At 44.2% G+C, this 23,288-nt stretch overlaps 1 protein-coding gene across 2 annotated transcripts; it reads left to right on the top strand.

Annotated features, from left to right (window-relative positions):
• Positions 1 to 10,215: 10,215 nt before the first annotated feature.
• On the top strand, positions 10,216 to 22,020 carry dtx2 (deltex 2, E3 ubiquitin ligase). 2 transcript variants are annotated; one of them, XM_079283797.1, is made up of 9 exons: positions 10,216 to 10,803; positions 11,540 to 12,146; positions 13,685 to 13,743; positions 15,065 to 15,259; positions 16,510 to 16,577; positions 16,789 to 16,956; positions 18,295 to 18,456; positions 19,379 to 19,468; positions 20,245 to 22,020. In XM_079283797.1, the coding sequence occupies exons 1-9, from the start codon at positions 10,494 to 10,496 to the stop codon at positions 20,500 to 20,502; spliced, it is 1,917 nt and encodes a 638-aa protein (XP_079139923.1). In that variant the 5' UTR covers positions 10,216 to 10,493; the 3' UTR covers positions 20,503 to 22,020. The 2 variants fall into 2 exon arrangements, with proteins under 2 accessions (XP_079139923.1, XP_079139924.1); XM_079283798.1 differs by lacking the exon at positions 15,065 to 15,259.
• The last annotated feature ends 1,268 nt before the right edge of the window (positions 22,021 to 23,288 follow it).

The following is a 23,288-nucleotide window of genomic DNA, read 5'->3' as shown; positions in this document are numbered from 1 at the left end:
CTCCAGTGAATGCATTATGCTTCCGTAGTTTTCTCCATTATGTCAAGTCAAATTTATGCCATCAGAAGCGTCTGTTGTGAGGTTAAAGAAGAGGCTAATGGGTTCACCAGTGATGGGTTTTTAAATGTATTTTGTCATTTTTACCGTTCTTTGGTCGTCATGCAATCCTTGAAAAAGGTCGACTCCTTGTTGACGATTGGCTCGTTTTTCTGTGGTTACGCAATGACTTCCTCTTCCATCTTCCAAATGTGTACAACTGCAATAATAATTGGACGAACACTCACCCCCCCCCCCCCCCCCATATTTCAAATTTCCATGCATGCCAACTGCAAAGATGAAAGTCTGACTGTTCAGCCAAACACTTAACATACATGTGAGCTAATTAAATGAGACTCCAGAAGATCTTTTACATTTCTATCACGAGAAAACTCAAAATAGTGAGTTATCGTTTCAAATCATCTCAAAAACCTGACTTAGTACATCTCAAAATAATTCAGTGTGAAATAAGAAAGAAGCATCCCAAAATAAAGTCTCAGTAGCTCAAAAAAATACGTGGTATATCGGAAAAATCATTGTCATTGTATCTCAAAATATTGAGATATTCACTAAATATATTGAGAACGTTTCTCATCATTTTGAGATATTAAGCCATTACTTTAAGATGCTAACTCATTGTTTTGATTGAGTTCTTATGATTTGCCAGATTATTTTTCATCACAGTGGTCTTCCATAGAGGGGGCTTTGATTGATTTACTTTCTTCTTCACTGTTTGTTGCAGTCGGCTTGTTGACAGTCCAGATGCAGAGCTTGTTGTTGAGTTTTTTAGTTTGAATGACCTCTTGCAGGAAGACGCTAACAGGCAGAATCACACCCATCATGCCCAAGCGCTGAACAAGAGCAGCCTCCTCAGCTTCAGCAGCTCATCTATCAGGACCATGCTTATGCAAATCAAGTCACTTGCAATTTCCCAGTTAGAACACCCGCAGCGCAGCAGCAGACTGCGGTTCCCACCGTAACCAGCCGGGAGAAGACGGGCTGCCGCAGGCGTCACCGTTTCCGCTCTGACACAACTGCTAATGGTTTGTTAACGCATTTGACTTTGTAATTTATCTTTTCGTCCTCTGACATTTAGAAGAAAGACTTCTTGTCAAATGGAGAAGTTATTTCTTCGGACTCTTGTGCCTCTGAAGACACAAGAGTCTCTCTTGGTGATAAATGATGTGCCTCCTTTGGGAATTTGATACCGCATGCAATTATACATGAAAATGGGATTGTTTTATATGAAGACAATGGAGGGATATTCGTTTAAATCACACCTTCCCCTATTGTTACACCTTTCCATTGTCACTTCCCTAATTTAAAACATTGATTTTTCTCTAAAAACACATTATCCTGCCAAGCGTCCACCACATTTCCATGTGAGAAATGCTTTTGTACATCGGATTTGTTTCTCGCTTTTAACATCACATCTTATTGCACCGAATGTGTCTTATTTTGAGTTTAAAACTGTGGTAGCGACTGTGTTATTCTCTTTGCGCCTGCAGCAGTTTGACACATCTTCATCTTTCAGCTGTCAACTGTCTGTTAGATGTTCTGAATTTTTGCGAAAAATGTTTCCTGGAGAAGTGTAATTATTCCAATTTATCCGTATCTTACTCATCCAGAACACGTTCAGTTTGGGATCCAATATTTTGGATTTGAACATCAACAATACTTTGTCTAATTATGTCTCTTTTTCAATCCCGTGTCATACCTCTGCATTCTCTCTAGTGTCCACCAGGGGGCGACTCCTCTGGTTGTATAGAAGTCTATAGAAAATGACTCTACTTCTCTCTTGATTTATTCCCTCAGTAAACATTGTAAACATGAGTTTATGTCTCAATCTCTAGTTTCTCTATATCTTCAGCAGATATTATTCCAGAGGTACTCGACACAGATCACGACCCTCTGTGTTCCTCCTCTATGACTTCCAGCATGTGATGAGCGGCTCTGCCACCCTGTCGTGCAATAAACATTCTCTGTAGATATTACAGTTTAATTGAATATCTTTTGTCATTTCAAATATTGTCCTTGGCAGCGCTGGATGATATTACGTTTCTTTAATCCGGTTAAAAACTTAACGTCGACAGCTGTCTGCGCTCTCAATGAGCAGACTTGGCCGCCATCGAAGCAGACGGCGGTGAGGCGCGGCGTTCAAGGAACAGAGTCGTAAACTTGGTTTTCATCAGGAATTACTGACAAAGTTAATGTTGCACTTCAGGGCCGTCGGAGAGAGAAAACATGCTCGTAATCTTATTGCAGAGAGTCGCAATAACTGCAGAACTTTTATTCGAGGCCACTTATCAGGCGGTGAGTCCCGTGTTCTGGTCACTCTCTCAGGAACAACATGAGAAGATGTTGATTGTAGATATATGGAGGCACACAAACCCCAACGTACCGTGCGTCCGTTAAAACACATCTCATCTGGAACACGCCATGTTCTCTCGCAAGCTGAAAGACCTCCGTTAACCCCCCAAAAACAACAACACTGGGATGGGCTGCACGGGGCTTTTATCCCAACAGGATCAGGGCATCCAGATGATCAGGTAACGAAGGCTGTGAAGTGGACCAGGAGAGCAGGGGCACCATCAGAGAGCCTGCAGGCTCCTGAAAGCCTTACTTCAGCCCACTTAGTGCAGTAAACGCATTCAATCTGGCACAAATAGAGGAATGTATCCCGACGTTTCACATTTCCACTTCTTACAGCTTTTATGTGCTGTTGTGATATCATTCTTTGAAGAGCAAAAACATTGTTTTTCATGCACCGATCAATTTTGTGCAACTTTCCTTCAACAGATCCGATTTATTTCACTACTTTGTCCGTTTGTGTCGTTAGATTTCTACTAAATCCACCAAAAGGTACCGTTACATAATGCCTCATTTGCATATTTAACACAACATTTCATAAAACTTGAAACACAGTAAATACTCCTCTTAATGTGAGTGATGAAGTGGTGAATATTCACCTGTAGAGTCTTCTTAATGTGAGTGATGAAGTGGTGAATATTCACCTGTAGAGTCTCTTAATGTGAGTGATGAAGTGGTGAATATTCACCTGTAGAGTCTCTTAATGTGAGTAATGAAGTGGTGAATATTCACCTGTAGAGTCTTCTTAATGTGAGTGATGAAGTGGTGAATATTCACCTGTAGAGTCTCTTAATGTGAGTGATGAAGTGGTGAATATTCACCTGTAGTCTCTAAATGTGAGTGATGAAGTGGTGAATATTCACCTGTAGAGTCTTCTTAATGTGAGTGATGAAGTGGTGAATATTCACCTGTAGAGTCTCTGAATGTAAGTGATGAAGTGGTGAATATTCACCTGTAGAGTCTCTTAATGTGAGTAATGAAGTGGTGAATATTCACCTGTAGAGTCTTCTTAATGTGAGTGATGAAGTGGTGAATATTCACCTGTAGAGTCTCTAAATGTGAGTGATGAAGTGGTGAATATTCACCTGTAGTCTCTTAATGTGAGTAATGAAGTGGTGAATAATCACCTGTAGAGTCTCTTAATGTGAGTAATGAAGTGGTGAATAATCACCTGTAGAGTCTCTTAATGTGAGTGATGAAGTGGTGAATATTCACCTGTAGAGTCTCTTAATGTGAGTGATGAAGTGGTGAATATTCACCTGTAGAGTCTCTTAATGTGAGTGATGAAGTGGTGAATATTCACCTGTAGAGTCTCTTAATGTGAGTGATGAAGTGGTGAATATTCACCTGTAGTCTCTAAATGTGAGTGATGAAGTGGTGAATATTCACCTGTAGAGTCTTCTTAATGTGAGTGATGAAGTGGTGAATATTCACCTGTAGAGTCTCTGAATGTGAGTGATGAAGTGGTGAATATTCACCTGTAGAGTCTCTTAATGTGAGTAATGAAGTGGTGAATATTCACCTGTAGAGTCTTCTTAATGTGAGTGATGAAGTGGTGAATATTCACCTGTAGAGTCTCTAAATGTGAGTGATGAAGTGGTGAATATTCACCTGTAGTCTCTTAATGTGAGTAATGAAGTGGTGAATAATCACCTGTAGAGTCTCTTAATGTGAGTAATGAAGTGGTGAATAATCACCTGTAGAGTCTCTTAATGTGAGTGATGAAGTGGTGAATATTCACCTGTAGAGTCTCTTAATGTGAGTGATGAAGTGGTGAATATTCACCTGTAGAGTCTCTTAATGTGAGTGATGAAGTGGTGAATATTCACCTGTAGAGTCTCTTAATGTGAGTGATGAAGTGGTGAATATTCACCTGTAGAGTCTCTTAATGTGAGTAATGAAGTGGTGAATAATCACCTGTAGAGTCTCTTAATGTGAGTGATGAAGTGGTGAATATTCACCTGTAGAGTCTCTTAATGTGAGTGATGAAGTGGTGAATATTCACCTGTAGAGTCTGAATGTCTGTAATGGAACTAAATGTCTCTTTAAAGACGTTTCCTCTCAGTGAGTTTGTTCTCAGACTCTGATGATAAATCTCCACTTCAGCAGTTCTTACATTCACCAAACTTCACTCGTTCATTCCTCTCTGTGTGCTGAAGGTTCACACAGAGAGGTTAGTTCACACATCACTCACACACTCATTCATACATTCATCAATAGAAACATGGAGGAAATAGCTCACCATGCACTTGGACTGGATTGAACCGGTTTCCAGTGACGGCCTCTCGGATGGTTCTGTGGAACAAAGCAGCTGTCGGGTCAGATTAAAGCCAAACATTACGAGATGCATCGTGACTATGACACAAAAAGCAAAGGTTCAAGACTGTGGACATGATTCTTTTCACAATGAAGGAACTACTCATCCCATAAACCATTGCTCAAAACTATGAACTATTTTTCTCAAAGAACGTTTCCAAAACCAGCCGCCATGTTGGTCGGGTTTGAACTCTGGGGGCAGACGCATAACGTCACGATCAGAGGCGTCGCTTACTGCACGTACAATCCCGTTCTTCATATCATACCGAGTTGTGGCTTCGACATGAACCGACGTCATTGTTACACAAACGCGCAGCTCGTTGTGAGTCTAACTTCGATGGTTTCATTATTTTTCATGGCATGATTACGTAACGATGTCGTGTCGCTGAGGAGCTGCACAGCCGGAACTAAAGCGTCTTTACGTTCTGACAGACCGACTGCGACTGTCTGAAGTGCCGACAAGGTGTTCGCTGTATTGTTCCGTCACTTTGTTTGTTGTAGCCGAGCGTCTCTTTCACCGCTTCAACGACAACAAAGAGTCTCAGAGTGAAACTCAACAATCCCATTAAGCTGTCAGCCTTCCCGTGCACATGCTCACTTCACAGCCAACTGTTCTCCTTCCCAAATGAGGTTTTTCGGTGTCTTGCTAAAAGGCTCTCTCTCACTCACACACACACACACACACACACACCTTTGAGTCATTATACCGGCCGGCGATTAAACCGGGATGCTCCCCGGCACAGAGTGCTGGCGCGTGAGCAGCGATCTCCTGTTGAACACACGGAGGCCCAGGTCTCTGAACCGAGCCACAAAGTGAACCGCTCACAAAACGTCCTCGCTGGAAATGGATTCAGAATGCCAAAAGAAAACAACACGCGGAATCACAGCTTCACAGACTGGTGACTGAAATCTACTGCTAAAGAAACGCAAGGATTATTGTGTCAATACCAGTCAAAGTCCATTTTTCTATTCATGAGTCTCCGGGGGGGGGGGGGGGCACAGTCTGTCAAACAAGGATCCCGCGGAGTTGTTCAGGCGTTACGACAAGTTGGCGTTCCTGAGGGGCATCGGATGAACAGGACGACGTGCCCGATGATTGGTCACAACAGTGGACACAAAGGATGTATTCCCACACCACAGTCTACACCCTTTCGTGGCAAATACGCAGTCCTGCCCTTTAGCCTCTGCTAGATGTGGGCATGCGTTAGCCCGCTGCAGGTCAACCCGTCTCAATGCCCAGTGACCAACGTACCACACCATCAAGACTGAGGGAGAGGACTTTTCATTGACGCCGATAGCCCCAGTGTGGGCAAGGAGCCATTGGTTAATGGAGATTGTTCTGCTCCTCTGGACCAGCCGTGGCCCCTTTCTTCTGTTGCACCAGGTCCTTGTTCCCTGAGAGGAGATATTTCATTATTTTATCCTCAACTGCAACGCCTCGCCTTCTAAGCCCGGAAAGGTTGAGTTTGAATGGAGCGGGGCTCGTTCGTGTGATTGCAATGCAAGGGGCCGTGACCACATGAGGGTTTCTGAAGATCGCAGGTTATTTCACTGCCGCGGCAGCAATTCTCATTTTCTCCAGGAAGTGATGGAGAAAGGAAGAATCGTCTCCTGACCTGCGAGGTTGGACGCTGCCAAGCTGTGGCCATCAGTCATCTCTACCTTTGATGTTCATAATGTAGAAGAGAAGTGTACGAAGCTTCACTGCAGAGTTACTGACTGACAGCTATTGATGAGCATGTGACAGCAGCTTGGTGTTCCTTGTGTATCGAGGTGCACCAATAGATCCCTGCTGCATGCATCAGGCTGTCATGGGTTCTATCGGTGGTGATCCACGCTGTTGGTTCAGTAGAACCAGAAAGAGAACCAGAAAGAGAACCAGAAAGCTCGAGATCAGTCACCCAGTAACCTCTGTTCTCCGATTACTAAATAAAAGTCAGCGTTACACGTTAATAACCTGGACTGTGGCGGCGCACCACTGGTCGAATTTGTCCCGCCACAGTTTCAATGACCCGAGGATTCAACTCAGCGAGTGAGTGACGGCCACGGTGTGGGAGAACGACCGAGTGGGAATGTAATGGTACATTTCTACGTAGTGTATATTTCGACTCAGTATATTGTATTCATGCATAAGTCACTTTGCTCTGAACTTCAGCGTGTCTCTGTTGTGCAGAAGAAGAGTTCTCCTTTGCCTGTTCACACAGATAACGAACTGTGTTGTATGAGGATGTTCCAGCGCCAAGGCCGTCCTGCCGCTAGTTTTTGGTTGCTGACCGTTTGTTGTTCTTATCCGTCTGAGACCAAATGTCTGTAACATTGGCCATCGGCCGCCACCTCTGCTCACTGTGTATAAAGAAAGCTTGGTCACTTTTTCTTGGTTCTTGCTCACTGAGACTGGACGCATTCTGTTGTGGTGATTGAACCGTCTCTGCACAGAGAATACATATTTAAAAGACAACCTCTGGTTTTCGGTGTTCCTTATTTTCAGCAATAAAGACTCACACAAGACGCGCATACAAGTTTAAATATTCGAAACTTTTCGGCGCCAGACGCGGAGTCGCACCGCCAGGCAGCCAATCAAGTAGAGTCATTTTCTCATAGACTTCTATGCAACCAGAGGAGTCGCCCCCTGCTGGAACATAAAAATGCAAATTTGGGAAAACGCAAAAGGTGTCTCGCTTAAACAGGCTTTTGGTGTAAAGCAGGGAGAACGTGTGTGTGTGTGTGTGTGTGTGTGAGAGACGTACAGTATCAATCTCTTTAACGAGGGAGGCGAATGGTTCTGCCATTGTGAGTGATGACATCATAGGCGGAGAAATGACAAAGAGGCTTCTTCCGAGAGAGTGTTCCCTTTAATAACTATAAGTTCTCTTGTGATCACAGTGTGCCGGGCAGCACGCCAGACATCCCCTCCACCCCCCAACCGCCACAGACAGACCTTCACACCAGCACACGCTTACGTCCCACATGCTGTTTGTGCAGTTGAACGCTCCATGTCAGACAGACGGGGGCGTCCGTGTCACCAAATATGTTGTGAGTGTGCACAGGCATAAATACGGGCAGAGCTCTCTCCACATTCCTCACATTCCTCCTTCCATCGCACCGCTGCACCGACCTTAATCACGCCCGTGTTGACAGCGGCGGAGGTGGCCCTCCGTCAGAGGAACCACGTCCATAGAGTCCCCACCACGGAACGTCTTAAACGCAGCTCTCAGATGTGATGCTGACACACCAGCAGATGCACACACACCTGCTCTTGTTATATCTGCACATGCAGTATTTCATCCTTCTGCAGCCCGTCTATTGATCGCTTTCATCCAAGGACGACTGCTGCGTTATCATTCAAGGAGGCTACTCAAGTACATAAGTGTTTCTGTCTTCCCACTTTTTAAGCTTCCAAGCACTCACTGCCTAACTGTTGATGATTTTAAGAAGTGTGTGACCTACAGTACAGCACAGCCCGGATTCTTTAACTCAGTGTTAGAGGAAATGGTCCTTTTGAAACCTAGAGACTGAGAGGTCCGATTATTTCAGGGAAAGTGTTTCCTGTTGATTTCTCAATGCCGTGAGCAACAAAAACAAAATTCATTTTTACATTAATCGTATTCGGGTGAAGGCAAAAAGTCTCTGGGGCACATATTTTACAACCTGGACAAATGAAAGCACATCTATTTGTGCTGCTGGACTGCAAGTGAAATGTGAAAAGCCTTTTTTATTTATTTACGTTACTGGACCTTTAAACAGAACAGAATGCTTCAGCATGCATCACATAGCTTGAGATCAATTTCGGACATTAAGACTGAGCATATTCTCTCCTGTCTGCTCTACCTCGGAGATGACGAGCTGGCAAAACGATAAGTCAAAGCCGTGTTCTCAAAGTTAAATTATGTGACTCACTGGCTTGGAACCCATTATTAGCTGCAGGTGGTTGTTTCTCATTGTTGTTGTTTGTTAGGTATGAAAATATTGTGTCCTTTTTATGTTGCAAAGGCAAACCTGAACAGTTAGTTTTATATTGCACAATTACATTTGTCATTTTGAGACAACTTGGCGTGGACCATTGATTATGTGCCAGTTTATGGGTTAATACATGAATCCCACTTGGGCTCTGATTAAAACAATGTGCAAACTGCTGTCAGAGCTGCCAAGTTCTATTTTCTTTCCTGTGAGATGAATGAACATCCTGCAGATAAACAATGTTTAGTATTCTCAGAGGCCACAGCACAAAGATTAGAAAGCAGTTTGTTCTAATCTTTAGTATATTTCATAATCCATGCTGCATCAGTTGTGCGTGGTATTCTGGACAGAGTGCAATTCAGTTGAGCCTGCTTTATAGTATATATATATATATATATATATATATATATATATATATATATATATATATATATATATATATAAATAAATATTATACATATATATAAATATTATAAATAAATATGATATATATACACACATATAAATTATTATAGATATACTATATATTTAAGTCATAGACTGGTTTTGACGAGTACAAATTGAAACATATTGGTTGACAACTGTGGCCAGGAAAACTGCTGCTTATGTTGTGTGTGTATATTATATATATATATATATATAATTATTTTTTGGTTTGTACAGTTGAAGTTGTGTTTGAAAGATTATTTCATCAACCAGCCTGAAGTTTTAGGCGGTTATATTCAGATTTGTTTTTGAAGGAGTGTAAATGATGTCATACCCACTCATCTCCAGTGGAGGGCAGCATCACCATTGAGGGTGAAATAACCACCTTTAAATAAAGAAGCAGAGAAAGAAGTGGAGGACGGACAATGAAGAAGATTGTTGAAGAAGAAGAAGAGGAATGCTACCTTCAGGTGCACCTTGTAAACTACTGCTTTAGAGATGAGGGTCGTTTTGTGTCAGTGGCGGCTCGTGGAAAATGTTCTAGGTAGGGCTGTGCCCCATCCAATCATCTGATTGAAATACATTTTCATTGTAGACTGAACAACAAAAGGACCACAAACAACTTTCTTCATTTATTAGAAAGATTTGTGTTTTCATGATCTGATGTTTACCTCAATAACTTTTATGATGGATACAATTAAAGTCGGAGATAGCTGGAGAGACAAAACACTTTCTATACATATCTATATACACATCTCTTAAACTGGGAATGAAGAGTGCCCATGTGTTACTGACGGAGTCAGTAACACAGTAACATTCCACAGTAACATTCCAAAAATGCTTAAGGGACCAACGATTTCCACAAAAAAAAAAATCCAACTCCAAACAATTTAATTCTAAATCACTATCACCTAACTTCACATGAAATAATTATTTGTTGACCTGTTGCTTTGTGTCATTTATACGTTTGACAGCCGACAAAAAAATCCCCATCTATGGCGAGTTCCCACAAACGTGCCTCAAATTGCGGGTTTTCCTGGTGGTCCCTGAAGGCAGCACAGCAAGAGGACGGGAGGAAGGAACCCTGGCAACGCTGTCACAAAGCTAACGCTGTCGCAAAGCTGGCGTTAACGTTATCCGCGTTACTGCTAAGCCCTCTGAATGCATCAGCTTTGTCAACATGCACTTACATGTTTATCAGGGCTCTCTAACGTTTAATATTTACGTCGTAGCTTTCCTCTGAAGGGCGTTAACGAATTTAAAATGGCTATTTTTAACGAGCCAAGCTAGCAGACATTTTTCTTCTTCTTTATTCGTCGTAGCTACAATCAGTTGAGCTAACTAAACCAAGCTAACAAGTTAGCTTAAAAATCTTGGGCTTGTGGTGAATGAATATGGCGATTGTGTCTGGTTCTTGTGCCCGGGTGAACGGCTCTAGAAACGGGCCAGTGTCCGTATCAACCACTGGACAATCTCAGCCCATGATAGCCGTGTGGGAATGGCAGGATGACCTCGGCTACTGGCGGCCTTACAGCGGCCAAGTGAGCGGCCACATCGAGCGGTGTTTGTTGTCACCGCGGAGCCAGAGAGGAGCAGGAGGACCCGGATGTACGAGCATCTGCCTCGGACAATCAGACCCCAGCCTGTCGCCTTATCTCATCGACATACCGAGCTTGAAGCAGTTTCGACAGGACACTGGTGAGCCATAATAACAATAACAACTTCATGTACAGCACCTTTTAAAAACAGAGTTTACAAAGTGCTTTGACAGACAAAAGAAGCAAAAGCAAAAGGCAGTAATAACAGAAAGCTCAGTGAGACAAAAATAAACTGATAAATAAATAAAATATAAATACACAAAAAACACAACACTAAAATCTGTTATTGTGGATTATTTACTTTTTTAATGTTCTTTACTGTTTTATGATACTTGTACAAGTATGTGTGTGTATATATATATATATACACATACATACATACATACATACATACATACATACACACTCCCCAATGCTGCTGTAATCCTGTAAATTTCCCCACTGCGGGACTAATAAAGGATTATCTTATTTTAACTAATCTATCAGATGACGTTAGTTATGACATTTATACGACTGTTAAATGATATTGTGTTTTCCAACGTTAGCTGACTTCTCCACGTAACCTCTCCATAAGGAGTCACATTGCTGACGCTTGTGACATTAATATATTGTTTTGATTTCTTTCAGCTCAGCTGATTCGTGTTTACTAGTTTGATTGAAGCTTGTATTACATACATATTGACATGTACATATCTAAAGGTACTGGGCTCTTTTCTTTGTTTCAGCCTCACTTTGGGATTCAAGCTGACAATGTGGATTTATTTTAACACACAAGGCTTTTTATAATGTAGCTTAAATTTGGTGTATTAAGTGAAAAATCCTCTTTTTTTTTCCAGGAAAGACCCGGTCAGTACGTAGGTCCCTGTTCGCCCAGTCCTCCGGCCTCGGCAGCGGCGTTTACTGGGAGTGGCTCAACGATGAAGGAGGATGGACTCCATACGAGACTCGGACCTCCATCCTTCTGGAGCACAGCTACCAGGCCCGCCAAGGCACGGCGGACTTGGGCCCGCACGGATACAATTACATAGTGGACCTGACCTCTCTGGCTCAGGTGAACAAAGCGACAGGCTTCAGGCGGCAGGTCCGACGCCAGTGTAACCTCCCGTACCCACTGGCCTCCTCCGGCCCCCCCGCCATCCCCTCGGCCCCCGCGGCCCCCTCGGGTCCCGCTTGCTCCTGCCAACAGTGCTTGAGCCACAGCAGCACAGGACCCATGCCCAGCCGCTCACGACATTCCTTTTCGTTGGGCAGTCTGAACCGGCCCAGCCTGCAGGCGACGGGAAGGGCCGTTGCGGCTCACCCCACTTCTGTCTACTCGCCGTACCCGAGGAGACCCCTCTCTGTGGGGGGCATGTCCTGGGGCAGCGCCTGGCCTCCACCGGCCTCTGGTAGTCACCTGTCCGCACCGCTCTTGACCGGCTCTACCAGTACCAACGGGCTAAGGTTGGTCCCCGACGTGTGTGCGTGTTGGATTGTGGTTTTGGTTTGCAGTGTAATAAAGTCGGGTTTAAGTGAAACAACAGCAGGAAGTGTATTTATGGCTCAGCTTGGTGACCTGGAAGGGATGCATGTCACAGGCCTCTCACCAGTCTTTCCTGTCGGCCTATCTCTTAAACACAGGAATGACACGACCCTATCTGTAGCTGCAGCCCTGCTGTGGTATGTTTGTTTTGGCTCAGCTCTCTCCAGCCGTCACCCTGCTCTGTTCCCCACGACACAGAAACTCCCTCCACAGACAAACATGCTGACTGAAGGGCTGTAGTGAATATGCGTTCACTAGTTTAGTTTAGTCTCAGCCTCTGGAATGAGCAACAGGCAGGATGTTCACTGTGCTTTGTGTCCTTTATTTCTGCACTGATGCTCACACTTCTCAATGATTACGTCGTCTCAGAGTTCTTCCTTTGTTTTCTGCATTTGCATTTTTATTTGTTGTGGGAAGGTCAGAGTAGTATTTGTTAATCTGTCATTTTACAGCATAATGCTACGATATGCTAGTGTGACAGACACTTGACTCAATATCAAGAATATAAAGCTGTTTTTACTCGTCTTCATCCTCACAGGGATTTTATTAGACTGTCAGTGAGCTGAAGTCATTGCCAGAGACACGTTTCCTCCTATTGTGTCACCACACTGCTGAGTGATCGAGGATACAACATCACTTACTTTTGTTATTTGAATGTTTGTTCATGTGTTGGTGAGCGCTTATAAACGGTGAAACACTCGGTCAAAGAGTTGATTCGTCGAATGATAAAAAAGTAATCAATTCTTTTGCTAAATGATTAAATTAAAAAAAAAGTAATTTATTAAGAAACGATTCATTTGTGGACTCCATCTTCTTAATTGTAAGGACTTGTTGCTTTTCCCAGATTATTGTAAACTTTATATGTTTGTTGTGAACTCTTCGTCAGACGAAAGAAGAATTTAAAGACGTCACTTTGAGCTCTGATAAATGCTGATGACACTTTTTTACATTTTGTGTTTGGTAGAATCAACTGTTTATCAAAACAGTTATTAAACAGAAAATCATTCTGGATTAAGTTTCACGATCTAAATACTCATAATTCCTCATTTATTTCCCGTGAAGGCTGTTTTGCAGTCAGAAGTATGAATGCATATTCGTTGATATATCGGCTGTTGAGGCACGCTCCCGTGTTGCATCACGACACTGCAGTCGACGGTAAACTGAACATCTTTGAGTTGTGGACAAATCAGACATTTAAAGTCGTCATCTTGGGTTTTGAGAAACACCTTTCTGACATTTTATCGACAAAGAACCAAAAGAGAAAATACTCAACAGGTGAATCAACAGTAAACTTAATTGTTCGTTGCTTTTGTGTCAATAATTTATCAGTTAATTCACAGGCAGGTTTATTTTCTTGCCAAACCTAATGTCCCCGTACTTGTAAAGTGAAGCGGTCAGAAGGTTTTGTTCTCGCTGCTCTGTCCACTGACTGAGTGTCTCCTTGTCTCCTGTCCTGCAGTGTCCCCTCCATCTCTGTGCCGCTGAATGGATCCACCAGTGTGAGCTCAGCTCTGGCAGGTAAACGGCTCACTCGGCGTCCGTCGTCCCGACCGTCGCTCGGCACTACGCGTTCGTCACACGTTTGTCCGTTTATTTGCCTTCTTTCTCTCCTCTGCATTTGTCTCGTGAGTGTCGGTCTGTTTAGGAACGGACACACAAAGCTGGAGGAAGGGAACCAAAGAACAGACTCCATCAGAGCGAGAGCGAGGCTTCCATTTAACGAAACTAAAGTCTTCTCTTTGTAAACCGCGCCGTCAGACTCTAGAACAACACAATCGATGATTCTCCTACTACCAACAAATACACGACTCCTCCGGAAGAAGGAAACGTTCATTCATTTTAAATAACTTGGACCGCTGATGAAACAATAGATGAGTGATACTAAATGTCCTGCGGTGACACAAATGAACCAGCAGGTTCTTCATCTTCTTTTGCTCTGGTCACATGTTTTGTGCTTCCTGTGTCTTCTGGGTGAACTCTGCTTGTTTGTACGAAGTCTTCTAGCACTTAAAGAACTTTATATTGAAACTCTTGCATACAGGGCCATTACGATTATCTGCTATTCTACATGAATTCATTTTCCATCTGCTAAAGACACACGTAATGCGTTCATTTCCTTCCAATTGTGTAATTTAGAATGCAGTGTAAAGCTGAGTCAGCAGGCCGGCCAGTTGTAATTGTCATAAAATGGCCAAACTTGACATGCCGGGTGAGCGCTCACTCTGGGTCTCTCTGCTGCACACTTCTCAAATTAGAACTGGGTTCCTTGGGCGCGATAAGCCGCCTGAATCAACACAATGAGGCCGGAGGAGACGAGTGGACCAGGACCTCATTAGTGCACCGCGACTCTGAGTCATTCAGAGCACCAGGTCAGCCATGCGGCGCCTCCTCCAAACCTACACTTTTAATGAGCAGAGGTCACTAATTAACTGGAGAGCGTCTTGTGATGGGACCACGTTTTACCACCACGACACACACACACACACACACAAATAAATGAATGAACCGGCAGAAAGACACAAACCAACAACCTCAGTGAAAGCAGTGCTGCGACCAAAAAAAGTCCATCTTTTTGCGTGTCGTTTTCACTGAGCTCCAGAGATAAACACGTTACCCATGAATCACAAGAAGAAGAGCCGGAAGAACACGGGGTCAACAGAGAGCCCCGTTTGGGTTTGAACTGGTTTGTTGTGTGTGTTGCTGCTACATTTCTCATCCCTTTGATTTGTTCCTTTCTACTCCTGCATATTCTCCACCTGCTCTCAACCCTCACCTGCTCCCAACCCTGCCCCGCCCCCATCCTGCCTCCACCCTACCCCCCCCCCCCCCCCCGCTCCAGGCATGGCCTCCATTTTGATGTCAGCGGTGGGACTCGGCGTGCACTTCACCACTGCCCCCCTCCCTCAGCAGCAGCAGCAGCCGCAGCCGCCTCCTTTCTCGCTTCCTCCTCCTCTCCTCCCCTCAGCCAGCAGGCCCAGCAGGCCCCACAGCAGCAGCAGTTCAGTTAGGAGAGCAAAGAGGCAGCACAGGAGAGGTAGCTTCCTCCACCTCTCTCTCTCCATCATCACCTCCACCAGGCTTGAGGACCGCTTCATCACTTTCATTTGTCTTCTCATGTTCATAGAAAGCTCCACTGATCCACTTTTGTGCCGCTGCAACTGCTTTTTCTGCAACTGTCAAACCAGGAGATGCATCTCACCAATGTGCTCTAAACGGACTTTTTAAATCAAACCTCAGACATTCTCAGACCCCCCCCCCCATATCAACCTCTTCACTGCCATAAAGTCCAGCTCTCAAAGATGTAACGTGCAACAACCTTCCAGCGTCTGCAGAGTCGCGTCCTTCAGATGTGTAAATGTACATTAGAACATTTACCAAAACCTGCAGATCAGAGACGTCCCAGAAGCCACTGCTGCAGCATAGAGCGGTACAGAGAAGTCAGTTCATCGATCAACGGCTAAATAGTTCTGATAATCGTTTAAGTTCATTTTCAAGCAAAACAACACCCCCAACGGCGATGGTGGCTCGTATCTCAAATGAGAGGATGGAAATACTTAGTCATCACTGCACTGAGCAGGAAGCCGACTTAAATCAACCTTCAGACTGATTGTAGGTTATATTCACTGTAAAACTTTATTTATTGAAGGGGAGTTTGCTCATAGATAATTTAACACTGTTGGCCATTTAAAAAACTATTTGGATTTGAAATATTCAGCCTCCTCCTCAAAAGGCATAAAAAAGGTGTTTGTCTGGAAACATATCAGTGAATATATATATATATATATATATATATATATATATATATATATATATATATATATATATTCAGATCTTTTTCCCAGCTGGGAGAAAGTAGCCTCGTAACCTTTCAAAATCCAGAATCAAATGGAGCCGTCTTGTGTAATAAAACTCAAAAACGTTTCGTTAGCTTTCCAACAACTGGTTTCCTAAACAGACGTGACACTCTCGTGTGTGTGTGAATACGGTAGATACGCCGCCATGTGGTTCATTCTGTCTTCATGCATTCAAGTAGTCTGTGGACTGATGGCGTTGCATGTTTTGCATCCTGTGCCGTCAGAAGGATGTTTGATTAGCAGCAAACTGGACTCGTTTATTTGCATGTAGCAGAGGTCCGTAAGTGCCGAGGCGAATGTTTGACTGACGATCATGAAAACAGGACTTTATTTCATTCTCATCCTTTCTGTGTGTCAGTTTGTTGTAAACGCCATTTTTAGTGTGTGCCTGTTTCAGCTCGTCATCACTTTGTGCTCTCTTCTGTTTTAGCCTCCGCTCAGAGACCCGAGGACGTGATTCAGCGCTACATGGAGGTAGTTGCCGGAGTACAGGATGCGGTAAGTTGGTTTGTTTTCCCCTCCCAGATGAAAGAAAAGTTTATTTCAAGTTTATTTTTTCAGTTTATAAAAAGGTTTATTCACAGTCGTTTCTACAGGCAAACGAGTCAAATGTTCAACAGAAAGAGAGTTACGAGCGTTCAGACAGATGGTTTGTTCGGCCTTTTCTATTTTGCGACACTAAGCACACATTCCCCGGGTTCCCCCTCAGGACTGCATCATCTGCATGGATCAACTGTCCAATCCGTCCGGCTACGAGACTCAGGCCACAGAGGAGGGGGGGCAGAGCATCCTGCCGGACACCGTGGGGAAATTCATCAAATGTGGACACACCCTGCACATGCTCTGCATGCTGGCCATGTACAACAACGGAACAAAGGTACGGAACCGCCCCGGGAAAGGTCTGCGTTCAGAGGACCGCGTGACATTCAGTGTGATGAGTCTCCAGGGAATAGTTTGATATTTGGGTGAAATGAGCCGAGTCGTTACGTTGGGAGCGCTTAGCTTAGCATAAAGCCTGGAAGCCTCCAGAGAGTCACAGCAAACAACTTCTTGTTCTTCACGGATTAAAACAAACAAGAGACAACGCGTTCATTCAACGGTGCCGTTGGGCTCCCCGTCTTTATGCTAAGCTAATCTCCTCCTGGCTCCAGCTGCATGCGTAACGGACACCATGAGACCGTCTCAGCTTACAGACAGGAAACAATCATCTTATGATATTCATCTGTAACGCTCTGCTGTTCAAGCTTCCAAACTACCTCTCTGCTCTCATTGACATCTCGTAACCACAAACTACTGACAGATATTCCATATGTGCACGTATGTGCACGTAGGTACAAAGCACATGCATCTCGATCCTCCTCAGTCTGATCTCAAGCGTTTATCCTTTCTGACTTAAGAACAGGTGAAAAATGGGCGATGCTAAAATGTACCGATCGAAAGGAAACAACGCCTACTTTAGTATAACAAACCCGTCCTTGTGATTGGATGAGCTTCATGCTGTGTGTGGATGAAGCATTATCTTGTTAAATTGTACTGGATAGCCAGCTAGCTAATCCCACCATGTTTTCAAGCCATCGGTTACAAAGGACGAGCCAATCAGCAGGCTGGTGGTGAGCTTCATGGTCCCTCCGCCGCACGCCACGCTTTTGTCACGCTTTTATCTAAATGTGTTGTCGTAATACTATTTTAGGCCACAACATGCTAAAGTGCAACACTACTCCATCTTCTAAGGCACATACTGTTGTGCTTTAGCAAGTTATGTAAATTAAAAACCTAACCTGGAAGAAAACATGAATGCTTTATTCCCATTTGGAACATTGGTGCGCTTGAGCCTCGTGTGGCCTAAATGAGTACTACAACAACAAACACTTCTGTTGTAGTACAGGATTATTATCCTGCCTTTTTCACAAAACTTGCCTCTCAGGGCTTCCATCGACTTCAGACATCATGAATACAATGGTGTACTTTGAAAATGGTTGATTTAATGCATAAAACGGATGCGTGGTATGGTCCTAAATGTGTGGCAAGAAGCTCATTCCTGACCACAACACGTGTTCTACCGTTTCTTGTTGTTCGGGGAAGCATTGCTTGATGAGAACCGACCTACTGTGACTTGGTGGGGAGGAGAACACCAAACGAAGGTCTCATCATTGGATCGATGAGTATTTGATCAGACCTAACCGGGTTTCCATCGATTGGTTGCGTGTGTCCTCAGGACGGCAGTCTGCAGTGTCCCTCGTGTAAGACAATCTACGGAGAGAAGACCGGCACGCAGCCCAAAGGAAAGATGGAGATTTACAGCATCGCCCAGTCGCTACCGGGCCACCCAGACTGTGGCACCATCCAGGTCATCTACAGCATACCACCTGGTCTACAGGTACGGCTGCACACACTCTACCACCCCGCCACTGTGTACAGCAAAGAACCAGACAGTCCTTCTGGTTTGAACAGGAAGTAAACCAAAGCATATGACCACCAGACGCCACAATTTCTCCTCCTGGACAAACATGTTCAACAAAGTTAAATACGGTCGAATTACTTCTGTTTTAGATATCTGTGAAAACATTTCCTTTAAAACATGATCAACTCATTTTTTACTGAATGGAGCTTGAACGCATCGTATTGCTACCTCTGTTAGCCGCTAGCCATCGACTGCTAACAGCTAACGCTAACTAGCAAGCTAATGTAGCATTGTCGGGGGAAACAATAGTGTGCATGAGAGTGTTTCACCACAGGTGTGTAGTACTAGTGTGCACATGTGCAGTAGCCATCGGGCAGGATGAGGAACGCGAACAGCCGAAGAAAATCATTCAGCTACTTAAATGTAGAATTTACATTATGGAAGTATTTAATGTGTCATTTGTGAGGATGAGGACAGTCTTCTCCTTCAACTAATAGCAGCTCGTGGAAAAACTAGAAAGTGTTTCAAATCTTTGAAAAAAAGCGTTTTTATAGTCAGTGGGAGGCAGTACGTCCATTTAAAACAGGCGTGAGAGCCGAACATGTGAGGCGACTGGAGGTCAGACTACAGTCTGGACTGAAGCTCGCTCAGCGATGAGGTTTCTAACAGATGGTGGAGGCTCGTGACCTCTCATTCCTCCCCGTGTCCCGCTGTGACCACGCGCTGCTCTCTCAGATCTATAGTTACAATAACTTGAATCAGGTTTGTATTGAGCCGGTTATCGCCGAAATCTAATTATTGTTCCAACTGGTATTAAACGTAATGTCTTTCCATTCATCAGTCATGTTTGTCTCCTCCTCCTCCCTCCTCCCTCCTCCTCCTCCTCCTCCTCCTCCAGGGCCCCGAGCATCCCAACCCAGGACAGCCATACAGCTGTAGAGGCTTCCCTCGCTTCTGTTTTCTACCCGACAACGACAAAGGCAGGAAGGTAAAAACACGTCACAGCCGCGACTCAATCTGCACTAAAGACGCAGATTACTATTTTTACATTGTGATGCCTTCTGCCAATAATGATGATCAATGACCGATTCGGAATCGGCGGCAAAAAAGCGTGATCAGGGATCCAAGTTCTATCTGCTCGTGCGTTTAATAGTCCATTCCACCCCTAATTGATTAATTAATATCTATATTTATTTTATCTAAAACTAGAATTACACTCTTGTGGTTTTATGCCTCCAAAATATCATCGCGTCATTTTATCCTCGATAGATTTTTGTTAAATTGTCATAATTAGCATATTCATTCTTGAGCTTATTTTTTGCCAAACATGTTTTGTGAGGTCACGGTCAATCAGCTCATCCTTAATGTGAGGGAACGGAGAACGGACGGAGAACAGCATCTCTTCCAGACCACAGGCCCATCAACCAATCAATCATCAACAATCAGTCACATGATACTGGACAACCTGACACTCTTAAGGCTCCATCAGCATCGTCTCTGAGGTTAAATTAAGAACATTCTGTTGTTTCCACGGTGGATTAGCAGCTCGTTACGCTGCTATAGATAATGGGATGTGACTCAGTGATAAACGGGATTCAATCATTCCAGTCGTGGTTTATCTGCGCCGCCGTCGTCAGCGGCCTCTGGTGTGATGCTCCCCGTGGAAGGCGGATTGGGGATCGGACACGCGGGTTCCTGCAGCATATTTACAGTCAATAGATAAATAATAAGCTCTCCCTCTCACGTCTTCTCGATGTGAAACAGGTGCTGGAGCTGCTGAAGGTGGCGTGGATGCGACGCCTCATCTTCATCGTGGGGACGTCCAGCACCACCGGAGAGCCCGACACGGTGGTGTGGAACGGCATCCACCACAAGACCGAGATGATGTCCAACATGTCGGGACACGGCTACCCGGACCCCAACTACCTGGACAACGTCCTGTCGGAGCTGGCGTCTCAGGGCGTGACGGAGGACTGCTTCAAGCCTCCGGGCGGAGGAGGAGGAGGAGGAGGAGGCAGTTAGGTCACCGCTGTGAGCTTCTGATCCACCTCTCTGACCGCCGTCTCTTCCTAAGTTCATTCTGCCCAAACGTCATGAGTGGGCTGAAGGTGTGGAAGCGGTTTAATTCTCCACTACATTCCTGCTCATCACATATTCCTGGAGACTGAGCTTCATCACTCTGAGCCTCTTTTATCTAAAAACCTCCACAAACTGGAGGTTGTGTGTGTCTCCCCGCGTCCGGCGACCATGAACATGGCCGCTCACAGCGGGGATAGAAATCTCTCATTAAGCACTTTAGGTCTGACGGTGCATTTAGCGGAGATGTGTGATGGTCCCGGTTAACCCTCTGAACCCCAAGCAGTATCGGGGGGGGGGGGCACATTTTTACTTTTTCACTGCAATATATAAAAGTCCTGAACCTCTATGGAGACAGCACAGTGGTGGCTAGACGTAGAGCTAGAACATGACTGTAGTGCAGAACAGACTGCAGAAACAGACAATTTCTTTTACAAAAATTGGAAAACACTGGAATCTATATACACAACCAAGTTACAAGAAGTGTTACCAATGTTAGAACAATGGAGGCTTTACGTGCTGTATGTATTAAACTATTCACATGTTTCAGCCTCTCTGCTCTGTGTTCACGTCCTGAAGTTCAGTCAGTTTCTGATTTGTTGTCACGTGACTGTTGGTCTCAGATGAATCAATCATGACTTCATAGTTTCTCTGAGGAGCTCACACTTCAATGTTTTTACACAATCTGGTTAAAGTGAACACTATTTTAAAAAGATACATGTAGAATCGAAATGTTTTTGGTGAAATATCTCGATTTTAAGCTTCGTTATGGTTTCTTTCTGCGGCGGCAGCGTTCGTCACATGATGTGTTCAAGGACTGTTGGGAAAGATAAAATCTGACGATGATGGTGGTTTTTCTTCTGGCCTTGATAAACTGTCGTTTTTGGAGATTGTTTAAAGAAAACATGGCGGTGTGTTTTGGGGTTCAGAGGGTTAAATGCAGTGAACTTTGGTTGTGCAATGAAAGTGTTTCTGCTGAAACTTCTCGCAGCAAAGTGAGTCGATACATCAGCCTGATGAGAAGAGGCAACACTGAAACTAGAATACAGCTGTGTGTGTTTAACATCTAACACGACCATCTGTTCTAATATTTGACTCCATACGCAGATGTTTAATGCTCTCTCCCGGTGATTCGTCATGTTTTTAATCTGCAGTAACGGCTCCCAGAGGCTTTGTTTCCTCAGTTAAAGAAGGGACGAGGCGACGTCGTGCTTCTGGCTCCACGAGCTCGACGCTGCCGTCCAGACAGACGGGAAAAGATATTAAATGAAATACAATAAAGGCCAAGAACACTCGACACTGTGACAATCAAGGTCATCAAACTCGTCTTGATTAACCAAGACACACGAAGCCGAGGCGAGCATGTTAATGCCCCCCCCCCTCGCCGGCTGTGATCGCACTTCCTGTATTCACGTGCTGCTGCAGTACAGGTGAACATGTATAACAAGCAACGCTGAAAAACAAAACGTCTGTAATAAAGAAATAAGTCAAAATGAATCCCGACTCTGGACTTTATCTACACTTCTCTTCATGAACGCTGAGCTACTTCCATCGGCTCATGTGGGGCTGATGATCGTTGAATATTGGAGCAGTAAAACCCTCAGGGTGCACCTGGGCCTCTTACAAGGCCTCATATACTCATTACATGATGTTATACGATGGACCCTTTAACCCTCGACTCACAGGAGCTTTATTCTATCAATAAAATGTGTCATTACTGTCCATCAGTTCCTCGTGACTTCATATTTAAAGTATCACACAGGGATTCAATCCTGTGGTCTGCATAGACTATTCGTCGCCATCTTGGTTTCTTTTGCAACCAGAAGTGACACGAGAGGGCGGAGCTTCAAACAACCGAATGCTAAGGCATGGAGTGAAAACACTGAAAGAGATAAAATTCAACGACAAACACGGATGACTTCCAGACTGGACGACGCCATGGTAGAGACCTGTCAATCACAGTAGCCCCGCCCTAAAGCATCCCCTGCTTTATGGTGTGACTCTAAATGGACCATAATGTACTAAATGAACATCATGCTGTATTGAAGAAGACTTGAAACTAGAGATTGAGACATAAACTCATGTTTACAATGTTTACTGAGGTAATAAATCAAGAGAGAAGTAGAGTCATTTTCTATAGACTTCTATACAACCAGAGGAGTCGCCCCCTGGTGGTCACCAGAGAGAATGCTGCTTTAACACACTTCAGCGTTGCTACACTTTTCAGAGCCAGAGGTTGCCGCCTCAACAGCAGTAACCTGCTCGGTGTATGAAGAACAAGCTGTCTGTCTGTAGTGTCTTTATTAAGTCTAAACAGGATGCAGAACAGAACATCTCTGCAGCACAATATTTTATTCTAATGGTCATTTTACATATTTTGCTTTAAATTTAGATTAATTGTGCAGCTCGACTTTATCCTTTATGTTCAAATAACCTACTTCTCATAGAATCTACAGCAGAATAAAACTCCACAGCGGCTGCAGACAAACATCACAGCTAAGAATCAGTGGCGGCTGGTCAATAGAGGGCGCTAGAGCGCCGCCCCACCTTGAGCCACAACAAATAAAATAATAATAAACTATTCAAATTGTCAATATTTGTGTTTTTGAAATATGGAATCACCCAGTAATGTGTAGAATATGATATCTGCAGTAAATATATGCTTTTCCTGCACGTCCTCTCAGTGTGTGCACGTCTCAGCAGCGCTGGAGAGACTGCCCAGAAGAGGCGGG

Source organism: Melanostigma gelatinosum (genome assembly GCF_949748355.1).
Source record: "Melanostigma gelatinosum genome assembly, chromosome: 14".
NCBI lineage: Eukaryota > Metazoa > Chordata > Actinopteri > Perciformes > Zoarcidae > Melanostigma > Melanostigma gelatinosum.
Note: the sequence above shows the minus strand (reverse complement) of the source record. Positions and strands in the feature narration are given on the sequence as shown.

What these genes read in the sequence shown, in the direction of transcription:
- dtx2 (XM_079283797.1), top strand. Translation starts at nt 10,494, where the DNA reads ATGAATATGGCGATTGTGTCTGGTTCTTGTGCCCGGGTGAACGGCTCT. An exon ending in ACCAGTACCAACGGGCTAAG is followed by an intron (nt 12,147 to 13,684) that starts GTTGGTCCCCGA and finishes CCTGTCCTGCAG; the next exon opens with TGTCCCCTCCATCTCTGTGC. An exon ending in GCATACCACCTGGTCTACAG is followed by an intron (nt 18,457 to 19,378) that starts GTACGGCTGCAC and finishes CTCCTCCTCCAG; the next exon opens with GGCCCCGAGCATCCCAACCC.